A 20,492-nucleotide genomic window follows, 5' to 3' on the forward strand; every position below is an offset into this window, starting at 1 on the left:
CCAGCACCGTGTCTGCCTGCTTCCCGCCATGCCGATCTTGAACTAACCCTCCGAGACTATAGCTTTCTTTAATAAGAGTAGCTTGGGTCATGGCGTCTCCTCACAGCAACAGAACGGTAAGCTTGCAACGCGTATGATTGCTTTGCTTGCCTGCATGTTCGTGTATCACACACATGCTTACAGATGGCTGAGAGCCACCATGTGGGTGCTGGGAACCGAACCCTGGTCCTCTTCGAGAGCAGCAAGTGCTTTTAACCCCTGAGCCGTCTCTCCAGCCCCAGAACCTAGTTTATGCGACGCTGGAGACCACTTTACGATGCTCTGCAAGCACCCTGCCAGCTGCTGCTGGCTGAGCTGCATTCACAGCACGCCACTGTCATCACTTTAGCTGAAGACCGTCTAGTCCCTGCCCACAGTCACAGAGCCTCAGGCACAATAAAATCCTGCCCGGGGAACTGTACGACAGCGTGGTCTACACAGCACGGTCTACGTCGCTGTGTTTGAGCCCCAGGAGCTGTGAGGTAGGCAGGGACACCTTTGCCCCTCACCTACAGAAGCTGAGGTTGGGCCTCTTGCCCAGGAGCACGCGGCTCCTCAGCGGAATTACAGCCAGGCCCTTCTTGTTCCTTTGAACCGCTTCTCCCTCGAAGAGCAGTTTCTTTTGACAGGGTCTTGCTAGGTAGCCCAGGCTGGCCCCCTGCTTCAGCTTCCTGAGTGCTCAGACTATGGATTACTATTAGCACACCTGTGTCCTTGAATTTTGATGACGCTGTGCCTCGGTCCCCCCCCCCCCCGCCTTTCTCCAAAGCCATGTCTGGTGTTTCCTCATCCTCTCAGGACAGTTGGCAAGTGACAATAATGGAAAGAAAGTTTTTCCCCCCATAGGGTCTCTCATGTGGCCCCGGGCCTGCACCTTCTGTGTGGACCAGGCTGGCCTTGGCATCACTGGGATTCTTCTGCCTCCCTAGGGATGGGGTTACGGGTGTGGCCACCCGGACCTAACATTATTAGCACCTGCCACTCGGAAGAGACGCAGATTCGCACCCGGCCAGAGTGCTCATCTCTCTCTGAGGCAGCTAAGACCCTCGGAGAGGGAAAATTGGGGCTGAGATGAAATTAACCTGCCCAAGGTCACCCACTGGAGTGACATCCCGGAGTTATAACAGTGGTTCTAGCGAAGGCCTTTCCCGCCCTGCCCTGCTCATGTGACAAGCCACCGACCCCTGAGGGACGTCGGTCCTCCTGCGTGGTTGACATCAGGCTTCTGTGTGCGCTCAGCGGCCTTGAACCGGCGGCAGACGCCTCCCACCCCTCAACAGGCTGGATGCTCTGGGGAGGCGGCAGCCTGACTCACTTGCCCTCTTGGCCCCAGCACCAAACAGGTGCTCCATAATGCCCAGTTGTTGTGCTTCCTCTGGGCCCTGAGCCTGCGAAGCAGAGGGCAGAGGTGTCCCCACTGAAGCCCTGAGCCCCTAGAGAGGAAAGATGACTCCCGAGGCCACCCTGGAGTCCTCAGGGGCGACAGGCGCGGTCCCTCCCGTGGCGGAGAAGGCTCTCAGGCTGGCCGCAGCCCTTCTGGAGCTCTCTCCCGTGCCGGGGAGAGGACCTCGGGGAGGCTGCGGGCGGCTGGGGGGGGGGGGGAGGAAAGAACGGGGTATTTTCTGCGTTTTGACATTAAAAAAAGAGCCGATTCGCGTCAGCCCCTGGTGGGGGTTGGCAGTGACAGCGCGGGGAGCGGGTCCCAGGCTCGCCGCCCCGGAGCGGGGGGCCGGGCCTCGCCGAGCTCCGCCCAAAGGGGCGCTGCCACCCGGAGGAGGCCGGCGCTCGGCCGCTGCTCATTCATTGTCTTGACAGAGCATCCTCGCTGGCTGGCCGGCGGCTCCTCCATCCTTCTCTCCTTCCTCCTCCGCTTGGGGGGGGGCGTCACGCTCAGCCCTCCGCGGCAGGTGAGGCTGGACGCCGCCGGGGGAGGGCCGGGCACCAGGGCCGGGCACCGCTGCCATGGGCCACCTGTGGGGCCAGCGCCGGCGTGGGAGCGGGGCTGTGGGGGCGGGCGAGCTGTCAGGGCTGCCAGGCTGGGGACAGAGAGCCGGTTCGTGAGCTCCACCGAGAGGGCCGAGGACCCAGGAGTGCGAAGGGGCAAGCAGGTCCCAGAGCGCTCCAAGGTGAGGCGCTAAGGACCATCGTGACCAAGATGGAGGTGGGTGCGCTGGGAGCGGCCGCAGCTGGGCTCGGAACCTATGCCCCCCACCCCCCCGGGAAGGAGTTTCTGGGCGGTGGGGGTGGGCAGGGTGGGGTGAGCCTGCCCTGGGCTTCGAGACAGGAAGGGGTTGAGTGCAAAACAAGAAAAGGCCAAGTTCCCCTTTCCGTGGTTTCCGGGCTTGGTACCTGGGTGGGGGAGGAGGCCGGGTGGGGCACATCTTCCGCCCCCACCTCTGAATTTGGTGTTTCCTTTTCCCAAATCCAGACTGCACGCTGGGGGCTTATGTCCCCTTCTTGTCTTGGAGACTTGGCTCACGCACTTCACCTGTTTTCTGGGTGGACCTGGGAGCCTCCTCGGGGATACCAGGGTGGCTGAGGGCTGGAGTGCCAGCGAGAAAGGGCTCCCGTTAGGGCAGAGCAGACAGATGTGGCTGGGGAGGAGGACAGATGCTCTGGGCAGGATGCCTTCCGCAGGGCAGCGGCCGCTCCACTGAGCAGGAAGGTGGAAGGCTTGGGCACAGGGATGGGGCTCTGGAGCACAAGGATGGGGGCAGCCCTTGGGCTTCACTGGCTGGCTGCCCAGCCGCGGTGGGTAACCATCTCCTCCGACCCTGGGGCAGTCACTGTGGGCCTCTCCTGAATGCAGCTTGCCGGAAACAGAGATGGCTCAGAAGAGCACCTGCTTTCTCCGAGCCGAGGTTAAGAGGCAGAGGTGTGGGGAGGTGCTGGGACCCAAGCCAGGGCTGCTTCTTGTGGCCAGAAACCCGGGGAAGCCATCCTGCTACCTTGTCCCCTCCTCGGCAAGCTGGCAGACATCCTCCTGTGTGCCATCCCTGAGCAGGCAGGCCAGGGAGGAGAAGCCCTGCCCATCCTTTAGGAGGCTCTATGTGGGTCTGAGGGATGTAGGATCTGGAGAGGTCAATCAGAGGGAACCCGTGTTCGTGGTCTCAAGACCACGAGGAAGGAGGTGCTGTGTCTCAGTCAAGAACCAGACCCTCGGAGCTACACCTTCTCGGGCTCTGTGGAAGGGGCTGATGGTGCAGGATTGAGGGTGTGGCTTGAAGCGCCTGGGAGTTTGACAGAAGAAAAACTGGGGAGACTGTCAGTCATGGAGAGGGGTAGGTCAGGGTGCCTCAGACACGATGCTGGAACTCTTGAAGACAGGCCAAGGCCTGCTCTGGGGCTGGCAGTCTATGACCGGAATTGATCTAGAGAAAAGTTTACAATCTGTGCCCCTCAGGATGAGCCGGCAGGTGGTTCGCTCCAGCAAATTCCGCCACGTGTTCGGACAGCCAGCCAAGGCTGACCAGTGCTACGAGGATGTCCGTGTCTCACAGACCACCTGGGACAGTGGCTTCTGCGCTGTCAACCCTAAGTTCGTGGCTTTGATCTGTGAGGCCAGTGGGGGAGGGGCCTTCCTCGTGCTGCCCCTGGGCAAGGTGAGCTTTGGGAACCATGATGCTCCTGAGAGGGGTACACTGAGACTGTGGGGTCCTGAGTAGGTGATTGTGACCAGGCCTTCATGGGCTCCGTGTTATCTGTGAAATGTGATAGGGCCATTTTGCTCCTTAAGCTCTCTGGGGACAAAACAAGGGGGCAGGTGTCCCAGGTCTTGGCCTGGGGTTTTCTGCTCGGGATAGGGCTGCGCCAGTATTCTCAGAGGGAGGACTCCAGGTCTGGCCCGTGAGGAGCTGAGCCTTTGGGAACTCGCCAAGTTGTAAGTCCTGGCTCACAGGTGAAAATGAGGCAAAAGCCTTTTCCTGCCCTCTGAGCCTGCTGCCCCAGTACAGTCCTGAACTCTTTAGGGGGTGAAACAGGAAGGGGAGATAGGCCCCAAGTTGTTACCTTAAAAGGGCCGATGGAAGCAGAAGAGAAGAGGAAGTGGTTGTGGGGCTGAAGCTGGGCCTGCACAGCTCTTTACACAGGAAGCAGTTGGCCCTCAGGAGAGGCCATTTCCAAACCTCTGCTGCTGTCTAGAGGCGTCGGGACAGACCTCCAGGCCCCTGTCCACAAGACACATTCTATAGCCCCTTCACTCTCCTCTTGGGAACCCCGACCCTATGCTCACCCTGGGCCCGTGGTACCCGGGGAAGACACTGAGATAGAGAGAAGGCCAGGGTCTCGGCAGCTTGGTGCTAGCCTTCCTGGTCCTGGGACAAAGGCCAGGTCCCCCCATCCTGGTGCTCCCAGGGACCCCACAGCCTTCCTCTGTGTCCCTTTGCAGGGGTGTGGGGAGGTTGGATTGGGTTTGGAGGCCAAAGTGCCTCCGTCAGAAGCCCTGCTGTGCCCCCCAGACTGGACGAGTGGACAAGAATGTGCCCCTCGTGTGCGGCCACACGGCCCCGGTGTTGGACATCGCCTGGTGCCCACACAGCGACAATGTCATTGCCAGTGGCTCTGAGGACTGCACAGTTATGGTGAGTCCGGGTAGGAGTGCCGGTTCCGAGGGGGCCTCCAGGAAGGACCTGGACCTGACAGGCCCAGAGACTCACTCGCCCCTTCCCGCAGGTGTGGGAGATCCCTGACGGGGGCCTGATGCTGCCCCTGCGGGAGCCTGTCGTCACCCTGGAGGGTCACACCAAGCGGGTTGGCATCGTGGCCTGGCACCCCACAGCCCAGAACATACTGCTCAGTGCAGGTGCCATAGGGCGAGGGAGGGAGGGCTGGGGGAATTGACGGGGGGCGGCAAGGCTGGAGGCTAAATGCTGGACAATTGTGCAGGTTGTGACAATGTGATCCTGGTATGGGATGTGGGCACCGGGGCGGCAGTGCTGACACTGGGCCCGGATGTGCACCCGGACACGATCTACAGTGTGGACTGGAGCCGGGACGGCGCTCTCATCTGTACCTCCTGCCGTGACAAGCGTGTCCGCATCATCGAGCCTCGCAAAGGCACTGTCGTGGCTGTGAGTTGCCTTGAAGCTAAAACCTTGGCCCTTGGATGCTGCTCTCCCTCCACCTACACGATCTGGTCCCTTGGCGAGCCTGGGAGAAGCTGACCTACCACTTTTCTCTCCTCTCAGGAGAAGGACCGCCCCCATGAGGGCACTCGGCCAGTGCACGCTGTGTTTGTGTCGGAAGGGAAGATTCTCACCACGGGGTTCAGCCGCATGAGTGAGCGGCAGGTGGCGCTGTGGGATACGGTGAGTGCTGGGAAACGGGAAGCTGTGGGCTGGGCATCTGCCCTATTGCATGACCACGGCCTCAGTTTACCTGGGAGATGGGGAGTCGGAGGGCCCTTGCCTGCTTGCTGTCCTGGGAAGAGCTGACACAGCCCGGCCTGTCGCTATCCCCACCTGCCCCCACAGAAGCACCTGGAGGAGCCACTGTCCCTGCAGGAACTGGACACGAGCAGTGGAGTCTTGCTGCCTTTTTTTTGACCCCGACACCAACATTGTCTACCTCTGTGGCAAGGTGACTGGGGCAGGAGGGCCGGGGGCAGGGAGGTGGGCATAAAGGCTGGTACTGACTCTCCTGTCCATACAACCCACAGGGTGACAGCTCCATCCGGTATTTTGAGATCACTTCCGAGGCTCCGTTCCTACACTATCTTTCCATGTTCAGTTCCAAGGAGTCTCAGCGTGGGATGGGCTATATGCCCAAACGTGGCCTGGAAGTGAACAAGTGTGAGATTGCCAGGTGACTGACCCTCTGACGCTAACCAGACCTTCAGTATCCAACCAGCCATGCTGTATGGTGCCGCTCACCTTCCTGTTTCCACAGATTCTATAAGCTTCATGAGCGGAAATGTGAGCCCATTGCCATGACAGTGCCTAGGAAGGTGAGGCTCCTGTGCCCCTCCCTGGGTGCTGGGGCGGGAACTGACCATAGGGGCTTCTAGGGTGGGGCGGGACTATAAACACTCTCATGACCAGCCCTGGCCTTGCCCGCAGTCGGACCTGTTCCAGGAGGACCTGTATCCACCCACCGCAGGACCCGACCCTGCCCTCACAGCCGAGGAGTGGCTGGGCGGTCGGGATGCCGGCCCCCTCCTCATTTCCCTCAAGGATGGCTACGTGCCCCCCCAAGAGCCGGGAGCTGAGAGTCAACAGGGGCCTGGACAGTGCTCGCAGAAGAGCTGCCCCAGAGGCCAGCGGCACGCCCAGCTCGGTAAGGCCGGTGGGGAGCTGGGCGAGAGGCCAGGAAGATGTCTTAGGGCAGAGACTGCACGGAAGTGTTCAGGGTCCCATAGGGAAAGAGCCTGCTGTTCAGGGATGCTCAGGCTCCTAATGGCAGGAGACTCTTGGAGAAGGAGTGGGTGACCCGGAGGCCTTAGAAGCCAGGTTGCAAGCCTACAGGCCTGCAGTCATCAAATTAGCCAGCTGCTGGGCCAGAAGGGCCCAACCCTTGGAAAGGGCAGATGAAGTCAAGAGGAAGGGAAGCTACAGAAAAGCTGGGCCTAATGCAGTGCTGGGTCTCCCAGGACACCGTGTCACGGCTGGAGGAAGAGATGAGGAATCTGCAGGCCACGGTGCAAAAGCTACAAGAGCGCTTGGACAGGCTGGAGGAGACTGTCCAGGCCAAGTAAAGGACCCCAGAGCCTTCAGCGGGGGCCAGCCATTCACTCTGCTCCCATCTCAACCCTCAGGCCATATGGTGAATAAGACGGAAATAATAAAATGGCTTTATTTTCTGGTAGCTCTCAGACTCTGGTGAACTGACTAGCCCAATGCTTCCCAATGCTTCCCCTTGATGGTTCTGAATGTGCTATCCCCAGCCGGGTTTCGGGTCACTTCCGAATGCATAGGAGTGGGGCCTTCGTTGGTAGGGTACTTGCAGTGATGGAGCCGAGAGACGGTTCCTATTTCCTAACTCCATCTCAGAGTGGGAGGTCTGAGCCATCCAAATCCCTATCCTATGGCCCCAAGAAGGTCCACAGTCGCCCCAAACCTTTTCTTGTGTTTTCTTTGGAAGTGCTAGGGACCAAAGTCATGCCTGTGAATATGCTATGAAAACTTTCTATCACTCTAGCTATGGCCCCAGCCCTGACCCCAGATTAGCATGTCCTGGTTAGCTCCAGCACAGACTGCACACGACCACACCGACACTGTTGTTTGTGGGGAAACCAACAAACACACGGTGACGGTGGCGGTTTTCAAACTATAGCCTCAGAGAACAAAAGGAACTAGACTCCTGACTGGCCACAGCTGTCATCCAAGCGCTGGGAGACTGAGCAGGACTGCTGTGGGGTTCAAGCCACGGAGAGTGCTTATAAAGTGAGATGCGTCAAAACCAAGCAGGACGAAAACAGATGGGTCCTGGGATGTGGCCTGGCTGGCAGCACGCACAGGGCCCTGGGCCTGATCCCTCCCATTGCCTGAAGCAGGTATGGCACACCTATGATGCAGGAGGCTCAGAAATTCAGCCTAGAGCAGAAAAACAACTGAAATAAACAACAACAAAAGAGAGAGGGGGGAGGCTGGAAGGATGACTTGGTGGTTTCGAGTGTTTGCCCTGCAATCCCGAGGCCTGGAATTCGGATCCCAGAACCCAAGCTGGGTAAGCTTGCAGACACCTGAAACCCAAGCTCTGATGTGGATAAAACAGGACTGCTGGGGCTGGCCGGCTGTCAGCCTAAAGAAGACACAAGCACCAGGTTCAGAGCTAGAGTGAGCCTCAAAGGAGTGAGTAGAAAGTGACAGAGGACAGACATCTGATGCCCTCTTCTGGCCTCCGCTCGTGTGTGTCGCAGTGTATACCTGCATGCACATACATTCACACACACATAGAGAAGTAAAAATTTACCTTAGGCTGGAGATACAGCTCATCAGCTAAGAGCACTTGCTGCCCTTCCAGAGGACCAGAGTTCAGATCCCCGACATCCACATCAGGCGGCTCACAACCACCTGCAACTCCAGCTTCAGGAGACTTTGACACCCTCCACAAGCAACCCACACCCACAAATACAAACAAGCCAGGTGTGATGACACACGCCTTTAGTCTCAGCACTCTGGAAGCAGAGGCAGGCAGATCTCCTAGTTCCAGGCAGCCAGGGCCACAGAGAGAGAGACCATGTATCAAAAACAAACAAACAAAAAATTGAGGGAAAAAAAATTAGACAAAACAAAGACTACGTAGCCTAAGGACAAAACTTAGAAAGGAAACAGCCTAACTCTGGACTGAAACACAGAGCGGAGTTTGCTCAGGGATTTCTGGAGTCATGGGTTAGGCATGACTTGTCATTCACAGCATCCCCCTGCTGCCTCCAAGCATTTCCTGTGCGTTTCAGAGGACCTGGCTTCTAAGGAAAACAGGAAAGAACAGATCTCTTCAACGCCATTGACAGGAGTAAGGTGTTTGTTTCTGTGTTTTGTGACTGTCTCACATAGGCCGGGTAGTCTTCAGCGCCTGATGCGTCTACCTCTCCAGTGCTATCCTGGGTGCACCACAATGCCTGGTGTTTATGGCACTGAGGACTGAACCTAGGCTTCACGAATGCTAGGCAAACACTCCGTTGAACAGCTATTTGGATGCATGCTTTCTGAAGGAGTGCTCTTGGTGTGCAAGCAGCTTTTGGTGCCCCATCGGTGGGAGATCCCAGGGCTGGGGTGACACAGAGCGTTTCTAGGGGATGCCATGGCCATCACTGGGCCGAATTCATACAATGCAGAGTGTGCCCAGGACCCCAGCCTCTTTCCTCTTCAGTACACCACGGAGTTATCTGCCTTCCCACTTGTGTTTCACCTTCTGACGGGGCACGTGATCCTGGGCAAGTCCCTCCCACCCTATAAACTGGAGGAGAGCTATCTGGGGAGTGAAGGGGTCAGTCGTCTGGGGACACAGGCTAGGCTACTCTCTGCATCTTTCCTGTGTCCCCTTTTGGGGTCCTTGTGAGTAGACTGAATCATCAGTCCTCCAGAGGAACTAAAAATGTTCAGAAAATGATACCGGGAATGGAGAAGGCATGAGCAGTGACTACTATGACCCCAGCTTAATCAAGTGGCAGGGACAGTCCTTGACTGTATGGGGAAGAACTGAGGCTGGTGGTGACATGTATTCATAGCTGCATGGAACACCAATGCAAGAGGATCATGTGAGCTCATGGATTTAAGAACAGCCCGGAAAACATATTGAGACCCTGTGTAAAAGACAAAACAAATGCCAGGCGCGGTGGTGCACACCTGTGATCCCTGCACTTTGGGAAGCAGAGACGGGTGGATCTCTGTGAGTTCGAGGCCAGCCTGGTCTACAAACCAAGTCCAGGACAGCCAAGGCCACATAGAGAAACCCTGTCTCAAAAAACAAAACACCAACAAAACAAACAAAAAAGACAAAACAAAACAAATCCAGAGATACACAATGGTGAGGAATTGGTTGTGGGAGGGGACTGAATATCTGGAGTGACCATCAGGCCTCTTGAGGCCTGTAAAGAGACTGACAACCTGACAGAAATCCTGTATCTTGTCTCTGATACCTCTGGGTGCTGGAGAAAGGGAGACATGGGAAGATGCTTGGGGTTTCTGGTCCTGAGGGCTGGCAGAGCAGGAACACTCTGTTTTTGTTTGTTTGTTTGAGGGCTGACCTTAGTGACAGTACAGGGACAACACGGACTGACAGTGAAGGCTTATAAGGCAACCTTGACAGAGACTTAAGAACAGAACTTTCATTGGTTTAAGTTGGGACCTAGAGGGCTCAGGAGAGAAATCCATACCAATTTGCCAAAAAAGACGGCTGGAGGAGAGTCAGGGAAAAGCCACGTCCTCAAACAGCACACTGACACCAGCTGGACCAGATTTACAATTTAATGGCTGTTCAGGCCTGGGCCCCACATTTCCGACGTTCACTGTTCTGGGTCCACTGTTCTGGGGTCAGAGTTTTCTGCTCAAAGGCATGGATGTGGCGGAGCTCTTCGGCTAAGCACTCATTCACCAGCCTGGGGCGAGAGATGGGATTGGAAAATGACCGGCCTCGGCTGGGGTGGTGGGCTCCGAAGCTAGCATAACCAAGGAGCTCAGAGATGTCTCCAAGAAGTGGGGATTCGAGGAGGGCACAGAATTCCAACCAGAAAGGCAGGAGCAACCCTCAGGGTTATGGGCCACACGGCGGGGGCTCTGGGAGTGAGTTAGTTCCCACCCGGGAGGACGGAGACCGGGCTGCCGTCTCGAGCCCGACGCCGCGCCGGACGAGGGGCTTCCAGGGGCTCACCGGTGTCTCTGGAGCAGCGGTTTTCCCTCGAACTTGGCCGACACCACCAGGACTCGGAAGCTGGTCGCGCAACGGTTGACAGTCGTGTCCTCCACCTCCTAGCCGACAGGAGACCCGGACGATGGGGCAGTCGCCCGGGAGCCCTTCCCCGCCGCCCGCGACCCCCAGACCCCGCACTCACCACGTGCTCTGCGTCCAGATGCTGCTTCAACTTCTCCCGGATGTAGTCAGAGCTGAGCTCCATGATCACGGCGCGGTGGAGTCGCAGCCCGGCATGGACACGGCCTCGCCTCGGAGCCCACCACCCGGCTTTCCGCCCTCACTGCAGCCACTTCCTGCGCCCCCGCTCACTTCCGCCCTTCCTGGGGCGGCGCTTCCGCCTAGCAGTTAGCCAATCCGGGCCGGGCTGGAGGGCGGAGGCTCGTCCGGCCGCCTTTGCACATCTTTCTCCTGCCGGCAGGCGGCGCACCAACCCCCTCCGCGTTTCCAGGTCGCTGCACGATCATCCTTGTTCCAGTGCTTTTTTCTTTTTTTTTTCCCCCTAAAATCCAGACCTTTCCGAGGTCCGAGGCTCCGGAAACCACCCCCTCATTTTGGACCTTCGGTCCAGAAAGTCCGGATGGGACACGCAGCAAGCCCGGGGCGCTTCTTCGGGGTCTACCTGCTCTACTGCCAGAACCCTCGGCATCGGGGCCGCGTTTACGTGGGATTCACGGTCAATCCTGCTCGTCGGGTCCGGCAGCACAACGCCGGTCGCAAGAAAGGTGGCGCCTGGCGGACCAGCGGGCGAGGACCCTGGTAAGAGGGCGCCGGTGCCCGGCCGGAAGGCGCTGGGTAGGAGGCGGGCCGCCGGGGCAGGACCGCAGTAACAGAGGTGGAGCCGGCGTGTGTGTGTGTGATCGCGGGCGGTGCCCGGCCTGTCACCCGGGCGAGCGTGGCAGGGAGGCGGCACCTTGTGGCTGTCAACACTCTGCCAAGGCCGGGTTAAGATTTGGCATGGTTAATCGGGGGGACCGGAGCCACAGGCTCAGTGCCGCTTTGTGACCCCACTGCCAGGGTGTCAGGCGCCGCCTTCTGACCTCCGCGCCAAGCAGGCGCGTGCGTGGTGCACATACATACATAGATACATGCGTGCGCAGTGCACATACATACATACATACATACATACAAGTAAAACACTCGTACACAGATTCATAAAACGAATCTAAGAAAAAGTAAACACATTAACCAAGTTCTGGGATCAACCAAGGTGCCCGTCTTGGGGTTACTATGGCTGTGATGAAACACCATGTCCGAAAAAGCTTACTGGGGAGGAAAGCGTTTATTTGGCTTTCACTTCCCCGTCGCTGTTCGTCATGGGAAGAACTCAGGATAGGAACTCAAACAAGAGCAGATACAAAGGCCACGGGACCCAGGACCACCAGCGCAGGGGCTGCCCCACCCGCCGTGGGCTGGGCCCTCCCCGTCAACCGCTAATGAAGAAAATGCTCTACAGGCTTACATAGTCTGATCTTCTCAGTGGAGGCTCCCTGTTCTCTGATCACTGCACCTTATATCGAGTTGATCTAAAACTGGTCAGCACGGTGCCCATCCAGCAGGTGAGTGGATGAAAACGTGACATACACGAGACGCAGTTGCTTTTTAAGTTTCATTTTTATTTGATTCGTGAGTGTTTGGCTAAACCTTCCTCTTAAGTGCACCATGTTCGTGCCATGCCTGCGGAGGTCAGAAGAGGGCGCCGGACCCCCTGGAACGGGAGTTACAGACAGTTCTGAGCCCAGGTTCCCCCGAACCGAAGCACCTCTCCCGCCCCCAAATGCAGTCCGACTCAGCATAACGATGAGAAAGTGGGTGGAGCTGGCCATCACTGGGTTCAGGGAGAGGCAAATCCCTCAAGTTTTCTCTCATTCGAGATTTAAAGGAAAGTTGTGAAAGTGGGAAGAGAACTATTTGGAATGAGGAAGAAGACCAAAGAAAAAAAAGAAAGAAAGTGATTATAATAAGTGATATCAAGATAAGTAAGCGACGGTCGACATAACCTGTTATTTCGTAGTTAATACGCACCAGTAAATATGGTTTTAAAGACTGGGATCAGGAGACGGAGGCCCTGTCAGCAAGGCTGGGACTAGAACAACTTCCAGAGAGGGATGGCGGACTTGGTGAGGACCCGAGGCTGGCAGGTGCAGGGGCCTTACACCTCCAGGAAAGGTTCAAGTCCGAACCGGGGTGTGAGGCGGTGTGACTGCTCTCTCTCGGTGTGAACTGGAGCACAGGCCTGGTGGGGGGATCCAGCTTCCGGCAGGGTTGAGGTGGCATGGGGACTCACCGTGCCCCTTCTTTCCTCAAGGGACATGGTGCTAATCCTTCACGGTTTCCCGTCTGCTGTGGCCGCCCTTCGGGTAAGAAAGGTGTTTTGTTTTGTTTTGTTTTTCTCAAGACAGGGTTTCTCTGTGTAGCCTTGGCTGACTTGGACTCACTTTGTAGACCAGGCTGGCCTCGAACTCACAGAGATCCGCCTGCCCTGAGCGCTGGGATTAAAGGCGCTGCCACTGCGCCAGGCAAGAAAGGTGTCTTAAGAACGAGCTAGACTGGGGGGTAGGATTTGTCCGGACGGCCTCGCCCAGGGTCCCCCTGACCTTGCCTTGGCTCGTCCCCTCCCGTAGTTTGAATGGGCCTGGCAGCATCCTCAAGCGTCGCGCCGCCTGACGCACGTGGGGCCGCGCCTGCGCGGCGAGGCCGCCTTCGCCTTCCACCTGCGCGTGCTGGCGCACATGCTCCGGGCTCCTCCGTGGGCGCGCCTCCCTCTGACCGTGCGCTGGCTGCGGCCCGACTTCCGGCACGACCTCTGCCCGGCGCCACCGCCGCACATGCCCATTGCCTTTGGGCCGCCCCCGGCCCGGCCCTCGGTCCAGAAACGGCTCGCGGCGAGGGAGGCCGGCGACGAGCCCCAGCCGGATCCGGGTGGCCAGCCCAGCTGCTCTCTGTGTGCGCGCGCGCTGCAGGTAGGGGCACCCACCCTGACCCATCAGAACCCGCCGGGAGCCCGATAGATCCTCCCACCCGGCCCCCGACCCCCCAGTGAGCTCGTTCCTGACCTCCTCCTGGAGTCACGGCTCTTTCGAGGGCGTCCTGCTCTCTCCCTGTCTCTTCCTTGTCCCGCAGGCTGCGTGTTGCCCTCGGTTGCTTCAGGCCACTTCCGTATCCGCTCACCTGCCACCTCTGACAGGATGAAGAGGGCCCCCTGTGCTGCCCGCACCCCGGCTGTACCCTAAGGGCCCACATCATCTGCCTGGCTGAGGAGTTCCTGCAGGAGGAGCCCGGGCAGCTGCTGCCCCTGGAGGGCCGGTGTCCTAGGTGAGTCTGGGACCCCTTCCCAGCCTGGAGGCCTGGGGGAAAAGGTGCCCCCGTGTGCCGGCCCTGGCTCGCTGAAGCCTCCCTCTGCCGTCTCCACCGACTGCACCCTTTGGCAGCTGTAGGAAGTCAGTCCTCTGGGGACACCTGGTTGGGCAGTGCCGCGTGGACACCGAGGAGGAAGAGGATTTGGAATTAGAGGAGGTGAGAGGCGACTCGGCCCCACCCTCCCCCACCCCTCCTAGACTACCTCTGACCAAGCCGTTGTCCTTCCAGGAACACTGGACAGACTTGCTGGAGACCTGATCCTAAGCGCCCCCGACTTTCACCCCGTGCCTCTTCTGCGCCCTCTTCAGTGGTGGGCAGCTTTTACCTGAGCACAATAAAATGGCTGAGTTAAGGATGCCTTCTGGCGTTTTCTCAGAGCTGGGCAGGAAGGGAAGAGGCTCTGGCCTGACCGCATGGCCTCGCTCCTCTCTTACCTTAGAGAAAACGGCTGCTGTCTTCATTCTCTTAGCCTCAGCTACGATGAACCTTGAGGGCCAGCGACTTGGGGAGGAAAGGGCTTGTTTCCTCTTACACTTGCAGGTGACAGCCCACCAGGGAGGGAGGCAGGAACCTGGAACGGAAACCATGCAGGGGGCTGCTTAGGGGCTCCATCTCTCCGGCTGGTGCTTTAGTCAATACTCTTCCATAACCCGGGACCACCTGCCCAGGCGTGGCGCTGTGCACAGTAGGCTGGGCCCTCTCACATAAATCAACGCCTCCGGGGACATGTCCGAGGGCCACTGTGGCTGAGACAGTCTCCCAGTTGAGGACCCCTCAGATGAGGCTGGACTGTCTGAAGCTGACTGAGTAGAATAATCAAAGGCTGAGGAGACAAGGACCGCTGACTTGGGGCCTATGTGCCTGCCTCAGTTGGGAGCACAAAGGTCCTTGTGCCCACAGACAGCCCTGGGGAAATGTCAGGGCTGTCAGGAATGTCAGACATGCAGGCTTGTCTTTTCAAGGGAAAAGATGTATCATCTGTTTTCCAAGCTGGCTATCCATTAGGGCCAGGCTAAGTAGTCTAGGAGACCTCCATGCATGACCAAGACCACACCCGATCCTCTCCTAAGCCCTTCAGATAGCACACGCAGCCTCTCTAGAGCCCACCTTCATGGAGGCAGTGACGTTTGAGAAGAGTTCAGAATTCTGCCTCCTTGTGCACACAGGATTGTGGTACACCAGGGCACTTAAATTATACTGCACTTATATACGTAAGCCTAAAACACCCTACAAGTTCTAACCACCGAGACCCCCCACATGCCTTCAGAGCCAAGCTTGCTGCTAGACCTTACTCTTAATGTTTTGTACTTGGGAGGCACAGCCTTTACCAAGTCAGTGTGACCACCCAGCCTCAATAAGCCAATTAAAAGAACCAACTTAAAATCGGAAAGCAGCCTGGGTGGTGGTGGCTCATGCCTTTTTTCAGCACAGGCTGGCAGATCTCTGTGAGTTCGAGGCCAGCCTGGTCTATAAAGTGAGTCTAAGACAGCTGAGGCTACACAGAGAAACTCTGCCTTGAGGGGGGAAAAAAAAACCAAAAAAAGGAAATGCATAAAAAGGAGATTTATTTATTCAGGGAGGTCATGTTTGGAAGAGGGACAGAGAGGTTCAACAAAGCCCCCGACTCCATCTTCAGGGCCCTGAATGGGTCAGAGTTGGTATGCACATCTTTGCAGCCCCTGTCACGTCATCCGGCTTCCATCTCATCCGGTAAGATGGCTGGACAAGTTGCTGAAGTCGTGAGCCTTTCAGGGAGACAGCTCCCTCTAGCTGGGGTCTTTTATTTTCTCAGTATGATAATCCTGGAGGCAGTTCCCATTTCTTTAGGGTCCATTGGTCCAACAGTGTGATAGTCAGCTTGAGAGACACAAGTGTCTATTTAGATCCTTATTTCTGCCAGCCAGTTACACAAACACTAAAACAGATGGTGGTGGAAGAGGGCTGCCTGCTCTCCTCAGAGCCCAGCCTGTTACTCGGATCTCTTCCTCCTGGGCCTTTTCTATTTAATTTTATTTTATCTGCATTAGTCAGTGCAATAGTATCAGATCTCTTGGAATTAGGGTTACAGATAGTCGTGAGCTGCCATGGGGGTAATGGGAACTGAACACGGGTCCTTTGGAAGAGCAGACAGTGCTCTTAACTACTGAGCCATCTCTCCAGCCCTCCTAGGATCCTTATGAGACTGGCCACTGTGCTAATGACCCACCCACGGTCCCTTCTCCTCGTCCACTTCCATCACTCCCATTTAGAATTCTCACACACCAGGAACTTTTGAGAAAGCCCTGACCTTAGCTTGTTTCCTCACTTGCTGATCTGCAGCCAACAGAAAGGAAAGTGCCCCCACCCATCCTGCAGAAGTGGAAGGGGCTTGGGGAAGGGAGAGAGTAGAGTGAATGGGCCATGAGGGCAGAGAAAGGGGTGGGAGAGAAAGGAGGCACCCAAGACAGAGCGTGGGGACAGAGGGAGGAGAGAGAGACAGAGAGAGCTGGGTGGCCAGCTGGTCCTTTTATCCAGCACACAGCTGGCAGGGGCAGGTGATGACGGAAGACGCTGCTGTGTCCCTGGGACAGGTAGGGGGATCACCTGTATACTCACACTGACCCCCCAAACGAGCTCAGTGCCTCGACTGACTGCATTTGTCCTCGTGCCAAGGGGAAACTGGGCTGGGCAGGTGGGCGCTAACAGGTCCACACCTTGAGCGCTGGCCTTAGGTGGACAGCCTGAGAAGCTCAAGAAGGGACACCACGGGGACAGGAGGCCGGGGCTGACAGCTGTAGTGGGAGGTATCTGGAGAAATGAAGTGTCTACAAGCAGATAGCATGGGCAGGTCCCGGGGACCTTCTCTGGTTCAGTATGGCATCTCCCAGAATGCTGCCACACTTTGAGGCTGGGCACTGCCCCCGGGAGTATTTTTTAATGGTCTGGATGCCAGTGGGGTACCGAGGTCACTGTAGTCACATCAACCCTAAGATAAGGAGTCCTGAGCTCCCCAAGACTGGACAGCACCTCCTGTGAGGCCTGCAGAAACTGCCAACAATCCCTGCCTTGCCTCTGATAACTGTGATTCTGAGGACGGGGAGCAGCAAGTACAGCTGCCTAGAATCTGAAACCCTGAGGACTGTGCCACCCCTTGAGGCTGGCAGCAGGACCCCCTGTGGTCTGAGGGTACGTGGTGAAGGCAGCATAGACAGTGGGCAGAGAGAGCCTCCAAATGGATGACCATGAAATGGTTTGCTGTTTGGTTTTGTTCTGTTAGTTTTTTGGAGAGCAGCTTTTCATCTCGGTCAGACAAGAATTCCGGTTTTTGAGGTCACAGAAATCACCTCCGGCCTCTGCCCGAAGTGCTCAAAGCCCAGAATCCCCGCTGGTGTATGGCCCAGCCAGGGACCGTCTACAGGGTACGCCTGCGCCAATGCCTGCGCCCTCAGCCCATCATCGCTGTTCTGTAATGCACTGTCGATCCTGCTGCTCAAGTCGAAGTGGCATTTTGTGCTTATTTAAGTCAGGCCTAGAGGAGCGGGGTGAGAGGACCGAGGCCAGCTGCCAGAGGGCAGGGGTCATCGCTGCGGCTATGCAGGGTTTAGGAAAAAATCATCTTGGTATCTCTGATGAGCATGTGTTGGTGTCTGAGAATCCAAAACAACCCAAGCAGGCACATGTAGCTTTTTGTTTTTTTTTCTTCTTCCTTGCTACTTTGTGGGCTCCTCTCCTGTCTTCTAACAGTATCTTCCCTGGCTCAACTCAGCATCTCCTGGCTCAATTGTCACCAACTGTCTTCTCTGACCCTACTCCAATCCTCAACATCTCTCAGCCTCTGCTGGCTTTTTATATTCTCTCCTCTTCCCAGAGGTCCAAGAGGTAACTGACACTGAAGGGCAGAGGTCAACTGGGGATCCTTTAAAGGGCCAGGCACACAAAATAAATCACGCTACAGGTACGAGAGTACAGCAAAGCAACAGCTTTATTTGAATTAAGCAGCAAAAATGGACTAGCGAGGGACCACAGCACAGAACTGGGAGCTGACTGTGTCTTCGAATGTTCACCTTACTATTTAAGCAGATGACACACACACAAAATCATTGTACTCAGGCCACTACTGTTCGATCAGGGCCATAGAACAGACTCAGGAGCTGAACTTTGACCCTAAACCGGAATGCTATGGGAGTTTTTAAGCCCAAAATCCACAAACAGTCTGTGCCAAGTTACAGTTACATTTTCCCCACCAGTCAGGATTTAGGGTTAGGGGACCTCCGTAGGAGTGTGTCTTTGTGGTACACTTATCCTGTTCCCATTGGGTGGACTGCAGAACTGTGGCATGGCGATTTGCCCAGCATTCATGTCTCACTTAGCAACCAGGGTGGATGTCACCCACATACATGTTTCTTTTTGCCAAGCACGATGTCACTTGCCTGGGAGGTCTAGGGAACTTGAACTTTATTTGACCCCTATTCAAAATGGCTTCAGCTTGGTTCCTTTTCATAGGGGGTCAAGACTCCAGGGCAGAGTTGGGTATGGTGGCGCACACCTTTGATCCCAGCGCTCTGGGAGGCGGAGGCAGCCAGGCAGATCTTAGCAACCTCTGAGGTTATCACCTGTCACCACTGCTAGGTGAGTGCTGGATAAAAAAAGACCCGCCTGCCACCGAAGCGCTCTCTCTCTCTCTCTCCCCCTCTCTCTATCATGGGTGCCCTCTTCTCCCTCCCTCCCTCCTTGCCCTCTCTGTTCCCCCCTCTCCCTTTCCCAGCATAAACTTCCTTTATACCAAATATGTTGCAGTGCCTTTAAGCATTATTATAACATTGGTGCCGTGATGGGGGGGGCTCTCCCGTTGTCTTGGCACCCCAGGATCCCCTCTATGCCCGCCTATATACTCACTTTCTGGTCCACCAATCATAGATGCTCCATCCAACACCAACCAATTTTCGCCAACCTTGGACCTTCATTTGGGCCCTTCCCCCTAAGATTCCCTCATCTACCAGCACGGTTTACTCTTTATCGAAAATCCTGGTCCTGGGTGAACTGTGTCTGCCACGGCAAAACTGCTCTCTGTCCCTGACCAGGGTGTGATGACCTGCTGGGACAGCCTGTACCTGTTCACTTTTTGTACCTCTGTCCTCCGGGATGCTCTTGGCTCAGTATCTGACTGCTCACCTCACCATGGGAACATGGGTCTACTCAACCAGGCTCTCCACTGAGATGTCTTCCGGAGAACAACCTCAGACCCCTACACCTGGCTTCTAAGTTGCCTCGTTACACTGCCCATGCGATTGGGGGAACCTGAAAAAAAAAACCTCTCCTTTCTTTATACCTTTTTCCTCGCTCCATATCCTGTTTCATTCACACGTGGTCTCTCTACCATGCTGTGTGCGCCAGCATGGGAACATAGACTTTGATAAACGCTTCCTCCTGTCAATGGCTGCTCCAAAGCAAGTAGCTGTTCCCAAGACCACTCCTGAGTATGTGCAGCCCACTTGTCTGTTAGTTTGGTCCCGAGTTCTACTTACAGTCAGATTTCTTCATGTGCCTCTGACTCTCAGCCTCCTATCGTGGACCGACTCATTGCTAGGCTCTACCCTTCTCCTGCAGCCGGCCTGCAGGAGTCCCAAGCTCACACCTTCAACCTCCCCCTTAAGTGGGCTCTTCATTACAAAAACCTGGCTGAATTCAAAGGCCAAAACTGGCATACTAAATTTCCAAATTCTTACAACCATAGACAAATCATTCCCAGATATCTACATTTTGCTCTCTGTTCCCAAAGCCTCTCATCTCTGAGGCTCTAATTCCCAACCCTTAAAAAATCTTTTCTCTCTGAGCCAAGTGCAGTGTGTACGCCTGTAATCCCAGCACTCAGGGAGGCAGAGGCAGGCGGACTACTGTGAGTCCGAGGCCAGCCTGCTCTACAAATCAAGTCTAGGACAGCCAAGGCTACAGAGAGAAACCCTGTATTGAAAAGCCAAAAAAAAAAATACACACACACACACACACACACACACACACACACACACACACACACGTAACTTGGATGCAACTCTAATTTAAAGATAAAAGCCTATAGAGTGTTTTAAATAGCAGCCCTGTCGACAACATGGCTTACAACCTGCCATCTTAAGATGACCAATTAGAAAGCCTCTTAGTCCTAACGGACTCTCTATTATTTTATCTCCTTTTAGACTAAGAAAGCAACAGCTCTCATTCTAAACTTGTATGGATCTTTACGGAAATTCAAAGTTGTACTTTTACAATATGCTGTATATATGATTCAACCCCTGGTTCGAAATATTCTTTATATAATGGTGAACTTTCAACGTTGTAAAGGTTGATGCAGATTAACAAGCTAATCTGAAACGGACTTCTAACTGCTTATATCTTTGCTAGCTCTTGAAAGCATAAATGAGAGCTGTTTTTTTTCTCTTGCAGCCAGCTGCCTGTGCTTGGCATTCACCTCTAGGCTAATAAATTTGATGTAATAAATACAAATGTAATTTTAAAGTTGCCTTATACTGTTCTACTGTATTGCTAACTCTGGAAATGAGTTACTGTTCACCCTTTCTCAGACCCAGGCATATTTTTAAGGTCCGGGGTCAAAATCAAACCAAAAAAACCACAGAAAAACCTCTTAACTCGGGCTTAGTAGTTGAAAGCTTGTGTTTAGATAATCTTAAACCATGTGACATGATCCCAAAGATACTTTTAAGTTGGGATATATATATATATATATATATATATATATATATATATATATATAT

General features: G+C 55.5%; 3 protein-coding genes and 1 long non-coding RNA gene across 4 annotated transcripts in view; 2 read left to right on the plus strand and 2 right to left on the minus strand.

Moving 5' to 3' along the window:
* Window positions 1-1,811: 1,811 nt before the first annotated feature.
* Window positions 1,812-6,834, plus strand: Coro1a (coronin 1A). Its single transcript, XM_055627646.1, is given in 13 exon segments — window positions 1,812-1,946; window positions 3,443-3,641; window positions 4,497-4,619; window positions 4,711-4,840; window positions 4,924-5,108; window positions 5,226-5,345; window positions 5,511-5,573; window positions 5,575-5,616; window positions 5,696-5,841; window positions 5,926-5,983; window positions 6,096-6,221; window positions 6,223-6,312; window positions 6,626-6,834. Coding segments are annotated over 12 exon segments (1,386 nt in total). The 5' UTR covers window positions 1,812-1,946; window position 3,443; the 3' UTR covers window positions 6,731-6,834.
* Window positions 6,835-9,930: 3,096 nt separating this feature from the next.
* Window positions 9,931-10,823, minus strand: Bola2b (bolA family member 2B). Its single transcript, XM_055627509.1, has 3 exons — window positions 10,529-10,823; window positions 10,348-10,445; window positions 9,931-10,075 (listed from the first exon to the last, which is right to left on the minus strand). Exons 1-3 carry the CDS (start codon window positions 10,589-10,591, stop codon window positions 9,955-9,957), a joined length of 282 nt encoding a protein of 93 aa, XP_055483484.1. The 5' UTR covers window positions 10,592-10,823; the 3' UTR covers window positions 9,931-9,954.
* Window positions 10,824-10,964: 141 nt separating this feature from the next.
* Window positions 10,965-14,101, plus strand: Slx1a (SLX1 homolog A, structure-specific endonuclease subunit). The gene is made up of 6 exons (XM_055627508.1): window positions 10,965-11,145; window positions 12,695-12,746; window positions 13,011-13,349; window positions 13,574-13,701; window positions 13,818-13,902; window positions 13,975-14,101. The coding sequence occupies exons 1-6, from the start codon at window positions 10,967-10,969 to the stop codon at window positions 14,002-14,004; spliced, it is 813 nt and encodes a 270-aa protein (XP_055483483.1). The 5' UTR covers window positions 10,965-10,966; the 3' UTR covers window positions 14,005-14,101.
* LOC129691387 (uncharacterized) overlaps window positions 13,996-20,492 on the minus strand; it is a 19,880-nt gene continuing 13,383 nt past the window's right edge. The window contains exons 2-3 of the long non-coding RNA XR_008722453.1: window positions 14,181-14,317; window positions 13,996-14,071 (exon numbers count right to left, since the gene is read on the minus strand). This is a non-coding gene — a long non-coding RNA (uncharacterized LOC129691387). The remainder of the gene's footprint in view (window positions 14,072-14,180; window positions 14,318-20,492) is intronic.

This window comes from Psammomys obesus, unplaced genomic scaffold (genome assembly GCF_907164565.1).
Source record: "Psammomys obesus unplaced genomic scaffold, mPsaObe1.curated_primary_1811, whole genome shotgun sequence".
In the NCBI taxonomy this organism is placed as follows: Eukaryota; Metazoa; Chordata; class Mammalia; order Rodentia; family Muridae; genus Psammomys; species Psammomys obesus.